Below are 21,420 nucleotides of genomic sequence, written 5' to 3'. Positions count from 1 at the left end.
AAAATTTGTATATTCCAAACAAACTTTTCCACGTATATAAAATATATAACTGGTTTTGTTGGTCTTCACTCACCTGAAAATCTATTACTCTGTGATACTTGTGGTTCATCTCAGGGATACATACGTGCGAACCATATGCGATTCCAGCATGGTTGTCCATAGCAACGCTTACAAAGGGCGCATGGCCTGCCAGATAATCCTAGAAGTGAATTGATAGAAAATAGCAGATTTTAACTTAGCAGAATAGAATTGAATTGCATTGAACAGAACTGATTTAGACTGCCCACAAATCCGAAGCAGAAAGTTACAGACTAGGTTGATATGTATACTTTTGTCAATGTTCAAATTCATCGTTTCCATACGGAACACTGAACATTTCATCTTGGAAGGTATATGGTACTAATATAACATTTACATAATGATTAATACTGCACGAGAAGACCATGTAAATCACTTTATTTCACTGTCATTAAACAAACAAGTTAACTGGTGTTGCAACTAATTAACAAACTGAATTTCGATTGACTTCTTGACTGACCGACTGACTGAGCTGACCATTATCTCAGAACTTTGTTTGGACACTGGATCATTACTGATATGCATGTCTTTAGAAAACCACAAACGAAAAAAGTATTTATTTTTATATTAATAATCAATATCTAACGAGATTAAGAGAATCTGTGTTGGGATTTGCATCGGGACAAGGAAATCCCAGTCAACGGGTTATATTATTTTTCTCCCCGCGAGGCTCAGTCGAAGAGGAGACAAAGAATGTAACCCTTTGACTGAGATTTTCCTGCCTTGGTACAAACGCCGAAATAGAATATTTTATTACCCTTTGTTTTTCATTTAAATTAAAATAACGTTGCACTTTTGCAATATAGTTAGCAGATTCAAAACTCAGTATTCATCAGGCACTTTTATTGCTTCTCACTCTGAATAAAGGTCATCAGGTTTTGTACTCATTTAAGAAAACCTGAATAATTATCTAAGTATAATCTAGCTATAGATGCTGGTCATAGACAAGAAAAAAGATTTAAAAAAACCAAGTTATAATTGTTACGTGTTGCAAGTATTACATCATGAGCGTCTCGAGCTACGTACTTCTAATTTCGTAAACGCGCATTATGTTTATGCTAATGACGGCAATGGGGTCCTCAGTCGACTCAACGTGCAACAGTTCTACGCATAAGAAAACAGGAATATAAAATCATTGGCATTATTACTGTATTATCACATTTAACAGATGGATGTCATTTGAAAATAACCATAAGTATTTAATATCATTTATACGGATAACTTTTAACTTTCATCAGTTCTAATCTGGGAAAAGTAATATGGTAGCAATGTACAATAAAATACCCAGCTCAGTCTAACGAAGTGTGTAATGACTGAGAAGATTTCCCATTCAGGTAGTCTTGGAAATGTATGTTTTATATCATGGAAATATGGTAAGTGTTGCTATTACCGGTATATTGATATGCTACATGGAAATCTTCTTGTGGAATAGCTGTAGACTGATGAATGAACCATTCTGATTGGATAAGAACATGAATTTTCATTTGTAACAAAGTTTGACTCAGCTTGGGCTGGATGGAGTTTTTTGACAAAGTTTGAAGAATGCAGGTCAGACATAACACATTTCTGGTTGCTGCCGTCATTACGGATGCTCTTGAGAGAATTTTTTTTTTGTCACCAGTGATGTGTATTGTCTGTGTGTCTGGAACAGTGTTTTCTGTTATAATTCGTTCCACACATCATAGAGAATTTTTTCCTGTCTATAGCTCAGTAAATTTTTAGGTCAGCGTCATTAAATCTACATGAAAGTACTTAATTCGTTTCGTTAAAACTAATTATATACTTTGATCTACATTTAATGACGCTGCCTTAAAATTTGCTAAGTTACAGGTAAGATAAAATTCACCATGCTGTGTGTAGTTTCTAACATGATAAATAATTCAAATTCGTGTGCGTGTGTGCGTCTGTCTCTCTCAAAACGATTTTTAGACATTAATTTGCTTTATGAGTGAATTTCATTTGGTTATATATCTGTTGTTGTTATTTCAATTCATAACAACTCCGTCAGGCACAGCAGAAGATAACAGGAGTTTCTCCTTTTTAAAAAGTAGTTCCTAATGCGTGGACACTGTGACTGAGACGACCTGACGGAGACAACCCGAATGAGATAAGAAAAGTGAGGTTAGCAAAACAGCTAGATTTCTCTGTTGCATAGGAGAGAATAATGGAATCTATGTTGGGGTTTGCACCGAGACAAGGAAATCCCAGTCAAGGGGTTACATTATTTGTCTCCCCACGAGACTTACGGGCCGGGGATATGTCCCCGGTTGCCCCCACTCCTCTTGTCGGCCCTGCATGTGCTAAACTTTCACGTTCACGATATTTTTAGTGAAAACAATCTGTCTTGCAAATATGGCAAGAGCTACAGTGAAATTTGCTTCTGGATTAATGTGTGGACAGACAAATTATTTCTTCTGGCTGGTAAGTACATTATTTGTCATTAAAGATTGTAGGTATACGTTTGATTCGACTGGGGCACAATGGAGATGCTTAACAAAATTAGAAGAAATCATGTTTGACATAACACATTTGTGGATCTGACTAAGTTTTCTGTAGTTGTTGAAAAAGTTGGGATTTTTGTGGCCAGTAGTGTGTATAGCCTGAGTTTCCCTTGATTAATTGAATCTATGTTGAGGTTTTGCACCAAGACAAGGAAATTCCAGTCAAAGGGTTATATTATTTGTCACTCCAAGAGGATATGAAGTGTATAGTATGTGTGCATGGATCAGTGTTTTCTGTCATAGTTCATTCCACATTGCATTGAGAATTTTATCCTATTTGTAGCACAGTCAATTTTTAGATCAGCGTCATAAAAACGTAGCTAACAGTATATAATTTGTTTCACACAAATTTTAAACTAGTTAGGTAGCTTAGCTACATTTAATGACACTGACCTGAAAATGTATTGAGTTAGGCCTGCAGATAGGATAAAACTGACCATGTTGTGTGGAACGAACAAGCATAATACCAAATAGATCGACATCGTGTGCGTGTGTGTTGGTCTGTCTCTTTCGAAATGGTTCGTATGGTGTGTTCTCCAAGACTGACCTTAAGTTGCTATGTTTTTTGTTATATATTTGATGTTGTTGTTGTTGTTGGATTTTAGAACAACTATGTCAGGCATTGCAAAAGAAAATAAAGGTTTCTTCTTTTAAAAGGTAGTTCTGAGCGCGTGGACACCTTGACTGAGACGACCTGTCTGGGACAACCAGGCTGAGATAATAAAAGTATGGTTAGCAAAACAGCTAGATTTCTCTGTCGCATGGGTGAGAAATGTAGATAGCGACATACTTATCTATTTTGCAACCGAACTAACTGCTTAACGAGCTAAGTAACTGACTCACTCATTCTCAAGCCAATTAACTAACTGACTCACTCACTAACTTTATTTAAATTCATTATTGTGTCAATTGGAATTTGAGACCGTCTGATCAGTTCCGGTAGCCAGTCTCAGTCCCATGTGCTCGACATGAGCTTGATGTTGAGAAAAAAAATAATCTAAGTCATTTTGGTCACTCTTTATGATTCTTTACTTCAGATTACTGCTTGTTTGTTTTTTTTTTTGCGTCGAGCACCTGTGGTCCCAGTTGGGATTCCTGATCAGTTTTCTTCACTGAGGAATTGTTTTTGCACTCATGTGCATCTGTTATTTTAGCCCACAATTTCAGAATGCATTTATTTTTGCCGATACTACCCACATTTACCCACCTTTGGAGCTACTGTGCGGATCCCCATGCTGCATAAGTAGCTTAGACTGCCTGCCCTGCCGTATTGAAATCTATATGGAAGCTGTTCCTTTCTCTAGTTGACGTACCGGTGTATTTATTTATTAATCGCGTGTAATGCATGCCCAGCCATCTAACAGCGTCATCAATATCAAGTTACAGAGCCTGCAGCTTTATAAGTGGACAAGTGTTCACAATGTGTGACATAGTCTGTAGAGCACCACAGCTACAGGAAGAGTCAGTGGCCTGGCCCCAGCGGATAAGGTTGACTGCACAACGACCATCTCCTGTCCGGAAACTGTTCAGCGTGGTCCACATATGTCGTGGAAGTTTAATGCCAGGAGGGCAGACAGACAGCAGAGCCACGAGGGAGTGGTTTACAACATCTGTTGAAGACCACTCTTCACTCCATGCCGAAATAGCTGTCATATCCTCCAACAACGGACCTAACCAGATTGGATGTTTCGATGCCAAGCAGACTGCTGGATGTGAAGCGATGTCCATGTATAGCGGAAGTTTTTCGCTGTCTTAAACCTTAGCCAGCAGTTTTATGGTTGCTTCCTGGCGACGAAGATGTGGAGGAGGAATGTTGCTCAGTACCGATGCCGCAGACTGGCTGGCTCAGCCTGCGGCGTTAGTGTTCAGACACTCGAGATATCAGCATTGGCCCTCTGTTACTCGACAGCTGAGTATTGCTCACCTGTCCAGGCTCGATCATCATCAAGCTAATCTCTGGAATACTACTTTCTACTCCTTTACCATGGCTGCCGGTACTCACCAACGTACCGAGGTGGGAGGCTACTTTGGGTCTGGTTGCTTTCTATATGCGAGTGATGTGTATATTTGTTGTTTTGGTCTGGAGCGCACAGCGGTCGCGTGGAATGCTTGGTGCGAGAGACCATCGGTGTCCCGCTTTGATGCCATATCGGTGGTCTAGATGTTAATGCTCCGTCAAGAAAATCTCTCGCACGGTACAAACAATAATGGCCCCAACTGGAATCGCCTCTGCAACATAAGCGCATCTTATTGGTTGATAGTCTGTGAATACTAGTGGTCGAAAACGTGCGATGGGCTACGTCGAAAAAACGTGTTAGCCTAAATCTGGGTAGCCTAGACAAAAGATGCGCACTGATGCTTGATTTGCACAGCACTGAAGACAAGCGATGCTTCTACGTGGGTTTCAATCATTGATGCACACGTGCGCAAAAAAGCCTCAATGGGGGAAAAATTATGGAGAATCCCAATGAGCTTTCGAGCCTGTGAACCAGAACTGGTCAGAGGGTGTCAAATCCCCAATAACACACTACTATTGAACTTTACTGTAATTTAGTATACCATACTGCCATTTAAGTACTGTGCTGTAATTTATTGTACCATACTACCATTTAAAATACTGTACCGTAATTTAGTATACCATACTGCCCTTTAAAGTACTGTACTGTAATTTAGTATACCATACTGCCCTCTAAAATACTGTACTGTAATTTAGTATACCATACTGACCTTTAAAGTAGTATACTGTAGTTTAGTATAACATACTGCCATTTAAAGTACTGTACAGTAATTTAGTATACCATACTGCCCTTTAAAGTACTGTACTGTAATTTAGTATACCATACTACCATTTAAGTACTGTACTGTAATTTGCTTTGGTTACATACTTTACGTAGAACTCTGCCTCTGTGTGGGCACTTAGCGTCCATTGTCTTAAAAGTGGCGTTACAAACAACAAAGTACTTTGCTTAGTTACTTAGTTGCTAATTCACTCACTATTTATACATTTCACAACTTAACAAAGTTACCTGCGATTATCTACGATCTTTATTCAAACATAGTACCACAGGACCAATAGTAGTTGAACCTATTTTTGAAACGTGACATAAATTCATAACTCTTCACTTTGATCTACAAAGCATTTCAAAATCATATATGGTCGTCAGTGTATGTACTCCAATGTCTCAAAAGTCGTATTCATTCAGCCACTGTATGGATATGACAGTGTTTTCAGGGCTCGATATATTTGAATTTTTCCTTAGATACCCACATATTAAAATAGACTCTCTACCTGATAAAGTAGCTAACCTGAAGGGTATGTAGTGGATGTCCTCTCATGTCCACAAATCCCCCTTCTATCGGATCATTGGACGGGAAATAAGCTGTTCCTGTAGCACTATATCTATGTCCACCGCTGCAAGCCTGGTCGTGAAATGGGCTGGCTGTAGTGGAACACGGCATAATAACATATGACATAAATATAACCAAAAGAGAGAAGAAAAAACAACATGAACAAACATGACATATTTTGCAAAGTGGTGATATTATTACAGCCAGATGAAATAATACAATGAAACACGGCAACGTAAAGTAGATGAGACCTACTGTAGAATATGCAATTATCCTCGCACATGCCATACAACTTCGTAACAAAGACAATATTTTATAAATTCCAAACATATATAAAATGTGAAACATCACCGAAGAAAGAAATCAAGAACAAAGAAATATGTTTCCACTCATATCTATATTATTCGTATTTAGGTCCAACAAAACCTAAAATTTAATCTAGTACTCTGAAACCAGTAAATGCTTTGGCACTTCGCCCACCATTACAATGCTGCTTTTAACGCACTGAAAAGCTCCATTGGTCAGAGTTTGGTCGGAGTAAGACGGTCTCCGTTTAGCAGGAATTTCGACAATTACACACAAAAATAAGGCAAATTTAAGGTATGGTGGCTCTGTACAGTTTCGTATTTTGAACAGGTTTAGAATTTTAAAACAAAATAATTTCCCAGATTTTCCTCACTAGTTATCCCGGCTGTTTAATAAAAAGACCTTAGATATCTTAGGCATTGTTAAAAGAACTTGTAACTGTCTTTATTTTTGCGTTTGATTGATGGGTGTAACATGGGTTATAGAGTATACAGCTGTCCTTACTTCAGATGTGCAACTATGAAAAGACAGCTAGCTCTACTTGGTCATTTTCACTTCGTGGACATCAAAGGTACGTTATAAACAAACGAGCAAATAACTTCTTCATATTGTAATTCATTCACTGCTCTTTCAGAAGCTGGTGCTTTCCAGTCTGGCATAATTCGTTTACCCAATTTAATAACTGCTAAAGTGTACTAGACTACTTCAGGCTGATTTGTCTAGCACCAGGGAGCAGCTATTTCGATTATCTTTGTGTACAATTTCTACAAGTACAGTATTCAAAGAAATTTCAACCACATTACATGAAAGTAACACAGAGTCATGCCAACAGCTTTTCTACTGTGCAAAAAATTCAAATTAGTCAGTCACTCTCTGAAGTACGTGCTATCTGTAGAGCACACCCTATGTTACGTAAAAGTGTATTTGTAATGTAATCTGAAACCGCATTCTGGCATTTATTGCGCTCAAATAATTTTTAACATCACACCGAACACAATCTAATTTAACTCAGACTGATTTCTGAACTATTGCAAAAAACGTCACTCGTAACTTCCTTAGGAGAAATGTCGATTGGACTACTCTTTCAGTCCGTCGGGGAAAAGAATGACGTTAACGTCATCATTTTCATAATACGCGTGCCGAAGGAGACAATAGTCGAGTAATTCAGTTGGTTGGACGAGAAGAAATATCTATCAATCCGTCAGTCATCGGTTCGATCCTAAGTAACAGTGAAATCATTTACCCGCGCCTTATTGAAACAAGAGTCCTTCGAATGGACTGATGCTCTTGTGGCCCCAACAAAATTCAAAATTTGGTAATAAAAATAAATTCTTGCATATTTTGGTTAACATGTTTACAAGATAACTAAGTGCTGTACAACATTCCTTGACATTGCTTTTGACCATGAATCTGATATAATTAACTGACGGTCACTATACTTAATTTTCTCAGACTATGTCAAGATATAACCAAAGACTAAGTTTGATTAGATCGTAAACTAGCATAATTAAAATGTTATTCTAAAATAATCTATGTATTCTTATTTGTGTTATTATTCCCACAAGCCATTACTACTATATAAAAAAACTGATTTACGACTGTGATTATAAAATCAGTTCAAATTATCAACATGTTTATTAGAATGCAGCTAAGTACAAAGGCTAGTCAAAAAGCATTTTGGAACATGTAACTGTTTATCAACTCAAGGAAATATCTTCATCCAAGCAATGACCTTTACGCTAACTCCAAAGTTAATTAGGTCTGCGTTTCAAATTCCTTCACAAAATACATATACGCTGGTGTTCAGATCTGCACCATTTTTATTCCAAACTAATTACATATTGCAAGAAATTTATAGGTGGAAAAGCCATTTTCTTAAACCATTCATGCGAGATGAGTAGCGATGACAAGATTTTTAAGATGGCGGCTATAATACGAACCAATTTTATTCAGGTCAGGACCAGTTGCAGTTTTAGTGCAGTTTTAGTGAAAATCTATTTCGATTCGACCATTCCTTCAATAAGAGTAGTGATGACAAATATTTCAAGATGGCCGGAGTGGTCATCATTTTGGAGATCTGATCTGACAACTTTATTTCAGGAAAGGTAGAAATAACAGCATTTTCAAGACTGCCCTTACGATGGGCATGTTAGCTACACGATTGGCACCATGTTCGTTTTGGACCAATTGTGTGACCTACTGGGTTAAGTATTTGTTGTTATGTATCACTTTCAAGAGTGTTTGCACATATCTAATAGTGTTCCAGTGTTCCAAAAACTGAAACAAAGTAAAACGTGTTCATGATCAATGAATGCGTGTAGGGTAGGATGACGGGATCTACTTTGATATTGTTGTGTTATACGGTTTATTAAGTATGTATAGATAAAGTTTTGGAACTTAATAACTAATAATGTCTACGAAACGGACCAAACATCAAGGTGTACGTATACGATAACACCATAGGTGACGACGACTATGATACCGAGGCTACATCATAATTTCTCTGCATATTTGTGCAGGCGATTTAAATCTGTTTATATCTACAAATCACAGATATCAACCTTAACCTTGAAAATGATAAATGCAGAGGGATAAGTTTGTTAGGTATAAAAAGTGTCATGCTTACCCCTTTTACAGGCCGATATTTTGACATGGTCCTTTATCACCCATCCAATCTAAAAATTACGCAAAATTAATCAAAAACAATAATGGTCTTATTAATTGAAGCTCGTGGGAGCTATAGAAGTTGGGACACAGTGGTTTGGTCAAGAAAAGCGAACTGAGGAAACAATGGAAGAATGTTTACTCTATTTTGGGCAAGACGAAGGAGTGTTAAAATAAAAATCAATGAGACGACAATTAATGAAAGTTAACTTAATTGCGTTGGTACTCGTGTTCTGGAGAAATAATCAAATAATATATTAAGACATAATTTTTAGTAAAGTAATAAGTTTGACATTTTCTCTAAATTATATTAAAAGTAACTTTTCATTAAATTATATTGAAAGTAAAATATATTGAGATTAATTTCATTTATTTCGGTGTTACAATTATATACTATTTATTAAAGATTGCGTCCTTAAGAGCAAACAGACAAAACTCCCTTGCACTATAAATTTCTCTTGTATCGTAAAGTGAGCAAAAAAATTGCATTATGTAAGTTGTGGAGGTTGCAGGACTAAAGAATTCCAAAAATTCCTCCTGAATGAGTAAGCTGATGTGGCAGAATTGTCTGTCTGATGACGTAGTCAACAGTCAGTATTTGTCAGAAGAAACGGGAGCCTCGTTCTGATTCGAGACGAACGAACGCAAGAAAGCTAGACGTGTGTCCATATTTGGCCATAGGCATAGGTTCAAAATTGTGAATAAATAAAGAGCGGCTTGCACAAAATCAGAATCGTTCTTCAATGAATCAGGAGACTTTGTCTGTCTTTTCTTACAGGTAAGAATCGTATGTGTTAGGAAACTTATTTAAAGAGTAGGCACTTTTTAATATTTGAGATTCTAACGGTAAAGTTCATATTTTTGCAACATTTTTCTGATTTCTTTTATTTTATATGATAATGTAATGGAATGTTTAATTGTTTTAAAGAATTTATATTCATTTGTATTTATGGTAATTATTATTGGAAAAGACGAGTTCGTTACCAACTTCGTGTTTAGATTTAATGTGGTAATAAAAGATTATTTAAGTAATAAAGAATAATGTTAACCTATCCCACATTAGTATTCTATTTTGAATTTATTAAAATACATTTCTTCAAAACGATTGTTGCATTATATCGCAACTATTGAATTTATAATCATTGGCTATCATCAAGGTAAACAAGATTTATCTCTCTGTATTATATTCTAAAATGCAGAAATTATTTTTAAAAAAGTATGAAGTTTGTAAGCTCGAAGGAAAATTGTAATTTTGTGCGGATCTAACACCCACTGGTTACTCCATCAAGTCGTTCCCCCGTAACTCTCGCGGAGGTGGAATTGCTGTCATCACAAAGAAATCCATGATCAAACGTCTTAACCACACCACAACATTCAATTTCGACCACATATCGTTTGAACTAGTCCAAACCACACTCACACTGGAGCAAAGGTCAGTCCATTTTTTCTGCCTATACCGCCCTCCTCCTAGCAGAAAAAACAAGCTGGCTGAATCTCTCTCTTTGGAGCAGTTTCAGAATCTCCTGGAGTATGGAACTTCGATAGGTGGAAACCTGATTATTATTGGAGATTTCAACTTTCACTTTGACAGTCCCGGAAACCCAAACACATAAAAACTCATAGATTCCATTAATGTATTCAACCTCAAACAGTCAGTTAACCAACCCACCCATAACATGGTCACATTTTAGACTGGATTTTTCATAGACCTGATAATAACATTCTACGGTCCTCCCTGGTATCCCATGACCTTGCATCAGATCACCTCTGCATTAAATGCCATATTGACCTATCAGTCCCTAATCCTCCACCTTTATCTGCTACTAAGAGAAACTTCCGTATGATAAATAGAACCAAACTAATGCATGCCATCCAAGCTAACCGAACAACTTGCTTACCTCTTACAGCAGAACAACTCGATAACTGCCTGCGTTCATTGCTCGACAAACATGCCCCAGATACCAAGTGCAGAGTATCAATTCAAAAGTGTTCTCCATGGTATAGCAGTGTTAGGGACCAGCTTCGCACTGCTAAAAGAGACCTGTAAAGCTGAGAGGCTTTGGCTTTCCACCAGACTCACTATTCATAAGCAGATCTATGAAGCCGCTAAGAAGAATGTCACAGATATAGTCCATGCAGCGAACTAAGCTCACTACAATACTAAGATCATGGAAAGTTCCAGCTGCAAAGAGCTTTTCGAGATTAGTAACAAGCTAATGTCAAGGAACAAATCTACACCACTTCCAACTACCTTCTCTCCAGTCGACCTTCGAAACATGTTTGCAGATTTCTTCTGTGACAAAGTACAAACCATTTGAGATAAGCTGGACACCATAATTTCAATCGACTTGTCGTCACCATACAGTTGGGATACAGAATTTGAGCGGCAACCATTAGCAGCATTTGAACCTGTCTCTATGGATTTCGTACGTACAATCCTGATGAAGAGTGCACCAAAGTCATGTGAACTTGATCCAATTCCAACATCACTGCTGCTTGAGTGCTTAGATCCAGTACTGCCTTCACTAACTGATGTTATTAATACCTCTCTCTCATCCGGGGGAATTCCCATCATTTTTCAAAACTGCCATTGTAAAGCCTCTGCTGAAGAAACCAACACTAGACCATAACGATTTAAAGAACTACCTCCCAGTTTCTAATCTCCCATTCATATAAAAATCTTAGAAAAGGTTGTTTTATCCCAGCTTGTATCTCATCTGAATTCAAACAGTCTTTATAGCAATGTACAATCTGCATATTGCCCTTGCCACAGTACTGAAGCTACTCTTCTAAAAGTAGTTAATGACATTCTCTCTGCTTTGGAATGCGGAAAGATTACAGTCCTTACATTTGACACAATAGACCATGATATATTATTTCACCGTCTCTAGCATGTATTTGGCATTCATGATACAGTTCAAGTCCTACTTGGTCAACAGGACACAAATTGTATCTGCAAATGGAATACACTCCAACCCAGTTGATCTATGTTGTGGTGTTCCACAGGGGTCTGTTCTTGGACCTGTTTTCTTCATTCTATACACTCAGTCGCTCTCAAGTGTCATAGATCATCGTGCAGTGTCTCACCACCAGTTGTACGATGATGACATCCAGATATACAAATCTAGCCACCCAACTGAAGTTGATGCTACCATCCAAGGTGTATAGAGGTGCATTTCTGATGTGAAATCATGGATGACATGTAACAAGCTGTAGATAAATGATGATAAAAATGCTGGTTTCTGTTGCGTACCGATAAAAGTGAGAGTATACTAGGAGACCGAAGCTAATAACAATCGCAATAAGTTGACACACTGAGATGAACTAAAATATGCAGAAAACCTTCCTCTTTGTCAAAAGTGCATGTAAATAGTGCTATATACTTCACGTATACAGCTGTACATTCTCGCAATGTGTACACTGCAGCCAACAGCTTTGGTCAAAGAGGCTTCAGAGTATTTGCTCTTTGTTTGGGCTCTAGCTCCGTAAATACACTTAATGCCAAGAAAAGCAACTGGAATACAATTATGTCTACGAATTCAATACAAAAATTTAGCATGTGGAAAAGAACAGAACCCACATATAAACCCTTTGCGGGGTTATATTTGAAATAAATAAGGCCAGTTCACGCCCTCTCTTACTTTGAGACGAAACAAACGAACACCTCCATCCACATATAATCAGTTTTTCTCACCAAAATGATGAGATGGGTGGCATATTGGCCTAGTCGGCATATTGTCATAGTCGAGACAATGATACAAACACAAAAAGAAAAGAACTAGAAAAATATAGATTACTCTGCGCGATACAACACATTGTCTATGTTGATAAATGGCAAATATAGCGCTTGGAAGAAGTTTGGACACCACACACACACACACACACACACACACACACACACATATATATATATATATATATATATATATATATATATATATATATATATATATATATATATATATATATATATAACATATGTGTTGGTGTATTTTAAATATACATTGCTGCCGCTCCATTTGATGCTTTTGAGATGAAACCAAACAAACTATTTAAATGACATAAATTCAGTATTTTCAGCTATGTTATACTGAGCTGGACTATATATGTTGTATCACATACCATAATAACATTTTTATTGCATCGTTTCCCGTTCATTCCCTTATATTGCTAAAGCAATATGTCGCGAAAGCCCTCTCTGAAATGATAGAGAACATACACGAATACCAAATGTCTGTATCTACCCAGACTGGAAACATCATCACTGGGCATGGTATCAGCTCTTATATTCTACAAAGAGCGTCCGAAGATCACCCTTAAACATCGCTAACTTGGATGACAAAAGTCTTGAACCTGCCATTTACTCAAAAACTGAAGATGGTATGTTTGGTCCAGTTTGTAGGACAGATTCTACCGAAGACACATCAGAATGTGCCAAATAAGGACTTTGAACACATTATTATAAAGCTGTATCGCAAACGAAATTGGAAATCAAGATATCGATCTGCATCTACTCTAACGACAAGATTCTCCAACGCGCAATAACAGAAGTACCCCGAGGAGCAACGACAGACCACCAATTATCTAGACTCTATACCTAACTCTCAAACTATGCAAAGCCCTAAAGCACGATCACAGAACCACCACAAAGGTCTTTATATGTGCCGTGGCAACGTCAGTCCTATCTGTACGGTAAGTGTCAGGGCTCCAGATCCAGTGCATCAATAAGATCAAAACTGTGCAATAACGTAACACACAACTACGGAACCATGGCAAGTGTTGGTCACGAAAATGAGCTCCTGTTACCACCTCTAAGATTGGATATCAGTCCCAGCGCCAACAAACAAACATGATCAAGCATTAACAATCTGCCAAAAGATTTAGTCAAAAATTACCCTGAAAGACGTATATCTCAAAATCAGGCTAAAGCAGTCCCTAGCAACAGAGTGAAAGAAACGACGTGAAAACAAGGCTTCCATCTCGATGACATTGACAAACAGCTCGTAACATATAAAACCGAAATAATAAACCGAGTAAAGGAGCAAACAACTCGAAAATACTATCACAAACCACAAACACCTTTGTAACATATCACTTGCAGCTCAAGAACACCCTACAATGACAATCAGTTAGACCCAATATTTTAATCAATCTTGCCACTGTCAAACAACCAACTCGTGATAGGAACCACGCACACTGCCATGATGCCGATTTGCTAAAGTTAACTATATCTGTCATCAAACTTAAATTGGAGCGTTTAATGCTGAAGTTCTGGTCTGAGCTGATAGCATGTATGAAGTTCAAATAGGACCGTGTACCTATAATCGAGGTTTACACTTTACCTTCCTCACCATCCGGAAACAATTGAAAAATATGTAACTGTTATCAAAGGCCCTCTTGGCTAGCCATCAAAGGCCCTCTTACTTGTCAGGTGCATGACAATGCATACTTCAATTCCTGTTCCTGCACTCCTTCTGATGACACCATACAACCAGAAAAGAGAACAAAGAGGCAGCAGTCTCTGTGGGTGTGTCCTTAGAAAGAAATTTTCTCCGACAACTCTACCAGTTACAATATATGAGACTTGTGCATTTTTAGATGTGATCGATAATGATTCCAATAACAACTGCGATAACCCTGTTTTTCTTTCGTCAGACCTGACACATCTTTGATTAATTTAACACCAATTTTAACATCTTGAACCCAATCTACAATCCTGCATTTCCTGAATCGTTTACCGATGAATGCGAGATCCAAATCCACACAACTAATGAATAAGACAAAACACTCATTCAGCAACCCAAGATAGGCATAGCAGAAGGCAACGCACGACAAGCTGACAACAGGAAGGCGATTCATTCCGACATCAAAACAGACAAATCAACAAAAGCGTACCACTTCTGTCTCTATTCGACCGTCTTCTCAATGGCCACTGCAGAACCAACATTTTTGTGTAACAAGGGAATAAAACAATTGTATGTCTCCGTACGTACGGCAAGCAAAAGTAAATCTAACAATCCAGACGCGAGTAAACAGGTTCCAATATATACCCACTGGGGCTCGTATCGTTGCTAACAATTTACCTGTCATACATGTACTATAAAACAACTACAAGGGAGATTAATTCTCCTCTTTCTAGCGCGAACTATTTAAGAATAAACGCTGATATTTCAAGCTACATTTCGCGTAGCGTAATAAATTTGGTACCGATGTTTAGCTCAAACATACGACTTTGAATGCGTATCCGAATTTTGGCTTACTATTATACCTATAAGGAATGCCACATCATTTTCCCACTCTACTGCTCGACATGGCCATGACCGCGCCTTCTTAATATGCAAGACAAACGCGCTGAATGGAATACTGCCTTCTCATTGGCCTACTGAAAAGAAGTCATAAATAAATGGTGGACGTCATTCTCTTTCACGTGGTACATTAGTCCTGAGTTTCATCTGACCCTTGTCACCCCATTTTTGATATTTGGATATTTATGTTAGTGTGTAGGGTCAGAGTCCATCCCCTATCGAAAAGTTGGAATTCGCCGAATCCATTTGGTGTTGGCATGGGGTAGCCGCTTACTAGCCGGCCCAGCAAACTTGAATGACCTTTCATCGAGATATACCTGCATGAAATCGACAGGAATGTGATTTATTTTCTCAAAAATATGTAGGTTGCGAGAGTTGTGTAGTCACATGACTAGGAATGCAAATAGCCAGATCCAGGTCAAATTTCAGCAACGATGTCGTTTCGTCTCGTCTGTCAGCGAATTAAAGACAGAACGAATGCAATGATTGCAATTTCTGAGAAAAGAAATCATATTGCTATCGATTTCATGCAGGTATATCTCGATGAAAGGTCGTTCAAGTTTGTTGGGCCGCTAGTAAGCGGCTACCCCATGCCGACACCAAATGGTGTCGGCGAATTTCAACTTTTCGATATGAAATGGACTCTGACCCTACAGCCCAACACAAATGTCCAAATATCTAAAATGGGGTGGCATGAGTCAGGGGAAACTCGAACTAGGTGGTTGGGAGATCCGCTACACACCCCATCGTAACTTTCACTGTCGATGTCTTACACTGTTTGACTATTGGACCCCCATCACTTTAACCATTTACAGATAACCTTAATTTCGTTTGTAAGAAACACCTGTACGTAACCTAATTTATTAATCAACACGAAAATAGACTTAAAGACGCAAAAATTGGTTATTCACATGTCTGGACAATAACGATTCACAAGTCACAATAAACTTATGATATCATCAAATCCAAGAGTCATTCGTATGTCGAACAAACCAACACATCTTTTGCTTTCAATATTGAACACCTACTCAGAAAACATATGCCAATTTAGATAAAGCTTAAACCCATGACGTGGAATGTTCAAAGCGTTAGATCGCATTGATAGAAATGTTTGTTTGATATTGAAGTAGCTATTACGTTACAGATGGAGAGTTCCCTGTTCTATAAATAGCTACGTAGCACACGCCTCAAAAAGAATTCATACGCTTAAACAGGCTCTAAAACTGATAGGAAATATCTTTAAATAAAAATAACAATAAAAAATAAATAAAATAATAATAAGAGTTATAGCGTTGTTTTTTTTTTCTGAGTTTATCGTGCTATAAACTGTCAGTTGCCGACTCACACGCACTTCAGGCGTTATTTGCTGTGTGATATATATATATATATATATATATATATATATATATATATATATATATATATATATAGAGAGAGAGAGAGAGAGAGAGAGAGAGAGAGAGAGTATTCACCTGTCCATCATAGGTAATTTGCAGCCAGGTGATTTCCCCTTCTTTCACCTCGTGTCCATGGAATGAGGCGCAGTCTCCCGTTGCTAGAACGTATTGACTGTAGGAAGGCGTCCTATAGCTGGTGTGAATAGGGGTATCGTTTATCGCGCACGTGCATTCGGCAGCTTCTATTATCACCAACAAGGCTTGAACTAGGAATACCACAATAATCCAACTTGCCTTCAAAGATGTAGGTAAGAAAATATATAGAGTTGACGCTTATGTTTGTACTTTAACTTGTAAGGATTGGATCATATAGTTTTATTGCACTTAGCAAAAGTTATTAACAAGATATGAGGACTTTATTAACTTCAGAAAGGTACATAGAAAAGTATTTTTTAATGTAACGAGTTTAAAATTACGAACACGAGAAATAAGTGGTAGACATGCAACGTAACTTTTATTCTACATTATGTGGCAATTTGGTTATAGTCTACATTATGTGGCAATTTGGTTATAGTCTACATTATGTGGCAATTTGGTTATAGTCTACATTATGTGGCAATTTGGTTATAGTCTACATTATGTGGCAATTTGGTTATAGTCTACATTATGTGGCAATTTGGTTATAGTCTACATTATGTGGCAATTTGGTCATAGTCTACATTATGTGGCAATTTGGTAAAAATGTACTGACACCTGCATGTGAGAAAAAGTGCTGAATGTGCGTACAAGTCTGCTTTTAGTATTTTCTTTCAAATTTGTAATTGGTAGAGAGCAGGTGCTAAAATCGGTATGAATTTTAACGACAAATTCTGCTTTTCATGCTTTATTCATATAGAAATTAGCACACGGTAGGTATAGTCATTTATTGCAACGTCAGTGCCAATACAAAGCTCCTTAAGAAATTTTCAGTTACCAATATGATATATACAATATATTTAAAGATTCAAGTCATAACATAATAGTGCATATTCCATTGCCGACTATAAATTTCTTTCTGAGAGATGAAATATGCTATCTGTGTCATATATATATATATATATATATATATATATATATATATATATATATATATATATATATATATATATATATATATATATATATATATATATATATGTATATATATATATATATATATATATATATATATATATATATATATATATATATATATATATATATATATATATATATATATATAACCGAAAACAACTGTAGGATGGACATTTAATGTTGCAGTTGTTATGGATGTTTTTCTTTCTAAGCAAACAAAAACATAAAATCCTACATTTTTGCTCTATCCCCCACACCGGCTTCCTTCTGTCCATAGGTCGCATACAAGATGACAAATTTCACTGGTCTTAATTAGGAATATACGAAATGTTTATGCTTAATTGAAAAATGCGGACTCTACATTAAAATAACTCCCACCACACCTCTAAAATATGGTCAATGCCTTTGCATATATCTATATATTTGTCCCCTTTGCGCCAGTTAACATATTGTACAGTTTCATGCCTGGTTCTTATCAGTGCATTCGAAACTGAGAATTAAGAATGCTAAAATCTGTTGGCAAATTCACTCGGGTTATACATATAGTAGCATAACCATAATGTAAGGCTATGGAGAAAGGCAACTATTTTTTTCTCCTGTGTCCATATTTTGGACAAACTAAAGAATTTTATTGATATAGAATAAAGTCAGAAGTAATGCTGAATTTGTGGCTAATTACTCTGGTTTGTCACCAACACTATGATAACAAATCAGATGTAGTAAACGTGGAGTATACCGATATCAATATTGATGTATCAAATAGATTTATATTTAATCATTGTTAACAGAAAAGAGTCATATTAAACATTCCTGGACAAATAATCGTACGTGTAATGAACATTAACATACATGATTATCGCCATAGTCCTTCACTTGTTAAAGTAAGGTGCATCGTTCCATTTAAAATTGGGTAAGACCTTTTACTCTCTACAATTTGAGATTACATGTATCTGTGGTTGTGAATTTCTTTCCTGTCATGTCCAGAGCAACACCATCCATACTCACATGAAACGGGGCTCCCCGCCATAAGTCTTTGAACTGAATGAGAGAAACTTTCTTACCATTATTCTGAAGTATCAGGACTAGACTCGCATGTGGACAGTGCTCCAAAATGCAGTCAGGTTCAGGGTCGTCTTTGTTAAATATGCAGCCAAGTCACGAAAGCCTTTCCTTCAATGATAAGATATCTTGGAGATAATCACTGATCATGCTAAATGGGAACTGAAACGAACTCAATTTCCGACCTTTATCATTACGTGACAAGTCTATGCAATCTTCAATTTCTCCTCAACAGCCGTGCCGTCTCTATAAAACAGCGTATGTTGACAGCCTTCTGCTATCGTTTGTAGAGTTAAAGATATCGGAATTGTGTACATTTTAATACTTACATGTAATTGAACTTGATGCTTGGATTCGGCTAATGTGGGTATGTGAGAAAGCTTGCCAGTAGCTTCTCGTAGGTTGGTGGTTCTTTCCGGGGTTTTCCCGGGTTCTTCCTCCACCATTAATACTGGCCGCCATGTATAGCCTATCGTGTGCTGAAAAATGGCGTTAAACCCTACAATAACAACAACAACAACAACAACTTGATGCTTAACGCTAGCTACATACTCAAAACTGTTTATATGTCCGTTCGACTTTATCATGGTGTAATATGGCCATATATATTGTTTTAATCTGCAGTTCATTTCTATCTGTGCAGTTTCTCAATTCAAGTATAATTTAAAAGAAGCAGATCGGACTTATTACATAACAAATTGAATGTGACGTTTGTAACTAAAACTGGTAAATGAAATTTATCAGTTTAGTGCGTAGTCCAAGGCCAGGTGTCATTCACTGGCATTCCGTGGCAATAGACCCTAATATATTATTTATTAAGTATAACATAATATGTAGAATGCAAGAGGACCCCGTTAGAGATTTTTTTAACTGATGCTTGCGTGTTCCCGGGCATCGTCATCGTACTATGTCAATTCAGACAAAACGTAGCCAATAATATAAAAACACAACATTTACAAGACGGCCACAGCAACATTTACAAGACGGCCACAGCAACATTTACAAGACGGACGCAGCAACATTTACAAGACGGACACAGCAACATTTACAAGACGGCCACAGCAACATTTACAAGACGGTTATAGCGATTAGCGTCACACAAAGATAACCAAACATTTATATCAATAAATAATGGAGTTTCATTATATATATATATATATATATATATATATATATATATATATATATATATATATATATATATATATATATATATATATATATATATATATTTGTTTATAATGAACAAAAAACTACTATAATCGTGACTACAGGGTTTATAATAAACACAGGTAATGACTTTGAGCGCCTAATAAACAGGGTTATAAATCAGGATGTATCATCGGAATGTTGGTACTATACATTAATATAATCAGAATGTCAGGACTTTTAACCGGGACTCTGAACAAAGCCTTTTATCTAGTGCATATATTCGTCAGATAAATTTTACATGAATAATAAGAAATATATATATATATTGAGAGCGTGCCACTTCGAAGCAGTCCAAGTTACAACCGTCGAAAACCACAGTGCCCCCGAACTAATTGGGAGAATGAAGGAGAGGTCGATCGTGTTTACCAGCGTTCCAAGAGACCATCCCTATTTCAAATGACATGCATCCATGCTTCCCTTATCACAGATCACGGTAGGGAGAAGGCTCCAATTTTTCGTTACCGAATGGGGAAGAGTTACCATGGCGATGTGTGGACCCAACACATGGTTTCCTGGGGACTCACTATCACATTTTGCGCACCTCCTAAACCTTTTTCGATAGTTCTTTTATATATAAAGCAGCACTTATCATTTGGTCATTTGTTCATGAAGCTAAGCTCATTCAATCAATTCTGTAACGCTCTTGAGTTCGCGATGGGCTACAACAACAGGTTCTAAAGACATTCGTTGTGGAGACTGCGCAATCATTGTGGACTTACAAGGCGTGTTACTTCACGTCCCCACTCACACAGCTTCGAGAAGCTCTATGATTCATCTACAACAGCTACAAGGCTATATTTTGGAACAAGAGATGATTTCAGGTGTTAACCTCCTTTTTCATTCTCTTTCCCCTTGTCAACAGGACATCTCTGACCTCGTACCCATTCAAGATTTCGGTCGACTAGATTTGGAATCAAAGTTCAAGGAAAATGAATGCTTACATAAGAACCAAATTTAATTCATTCAGTGGTAAAAATCCATCTGCTAGAGAATTATTTTCGCATGCCGAATATTTTTCCGCGCGAAAAATACACTTTAGTCCTTGATCGCTTTCTTGGGCTCCCATAACAATGATACTCTGATTCACTGGGGCGAACTCTCAAAGCATCAACTTTCACAATCTGCAAAATACGAGGTTGCAACACAAATGAAGGTAAACCACCCTGGATTCGCGTCAAGGATACTCTGTAAATACAGCCTGCGTCAATCGCTGCGGATACGAACACAGTTGACTGGGGAAGAAAGTCTCCTGCCGTTTCGGGATGCCATAGGAATGTGTCTCCGCAGAATCACTGTTTACATGAAAACATCCTTGAGATTTAAGCATTCTGAAAGATTTTAGTTGGTGCATGGAGAACCTACAAGGGAATGGAGTTCTCATTCTGTCTGACAACTCCACTGCGGTGACTCATCTCAAAGAGCAGAGTGCCACAAGTA

General features: G+C 37.2%; 1 protein-coding gene across 1 annotated transcript in view; it reads right to left on the bottom strand.

Annotated features, from left to right (window-relative positions):
- LOC149780074 (uncharacterized) overlaps positions 1-18,882 on the bottom strand; it is a 40,077-nt gene extending 21,195 nt beyond the window's left edge. Inside the window, exons 1-5 of the mRNA XM_089936311.1 lie at positions 18,774-18,882; positions 16,675-16,893; positions 8,860-8,908; positions 5,886-6,019; positions 74-199 (exon numbers count right to left, since the gene is read on the bottom strand). Of these exons, the coding sequence (XP_089792437.1) occupies positions 74-199; positions 5,886-6,019; positions 8,860-8,908; positions 16,675-16,893; positions 18,774-18,776 (531 nt within the window). The 5' untranslated portion in view covers positions 18,777-18,882. The remainder of the gene's footprint in view (positions 1-73; positions 200-5,885; positions 6,020-8,859; positions 8,909-16,674; positions 16,894-18,773) is intronic.
- Between the last annotated feature and the right edge of the window lie 2,538 nt (positions 18,883-21,420).

The sequence above is a fragment of the Sinohyriopsis cumingii genome, chromosome 16 (genome assembly GCF_028554795.1).
Source record: "Sinohyriopsis cumingii isolate HCF-2022 chromosome 16, ASM2855479v2, whole genome shotgun sequence".
NCBI lineage: Eukaryota > Metazoa > Mollusca > Bivalvia > Unionida > Unionidae > Sinohyriopsis > Sinohyriopsis cumingii.
Note: the sequence above shows the minus strand (reverse complement) of the source record. Positions and strands in the feature narration are given on the sequence as shown.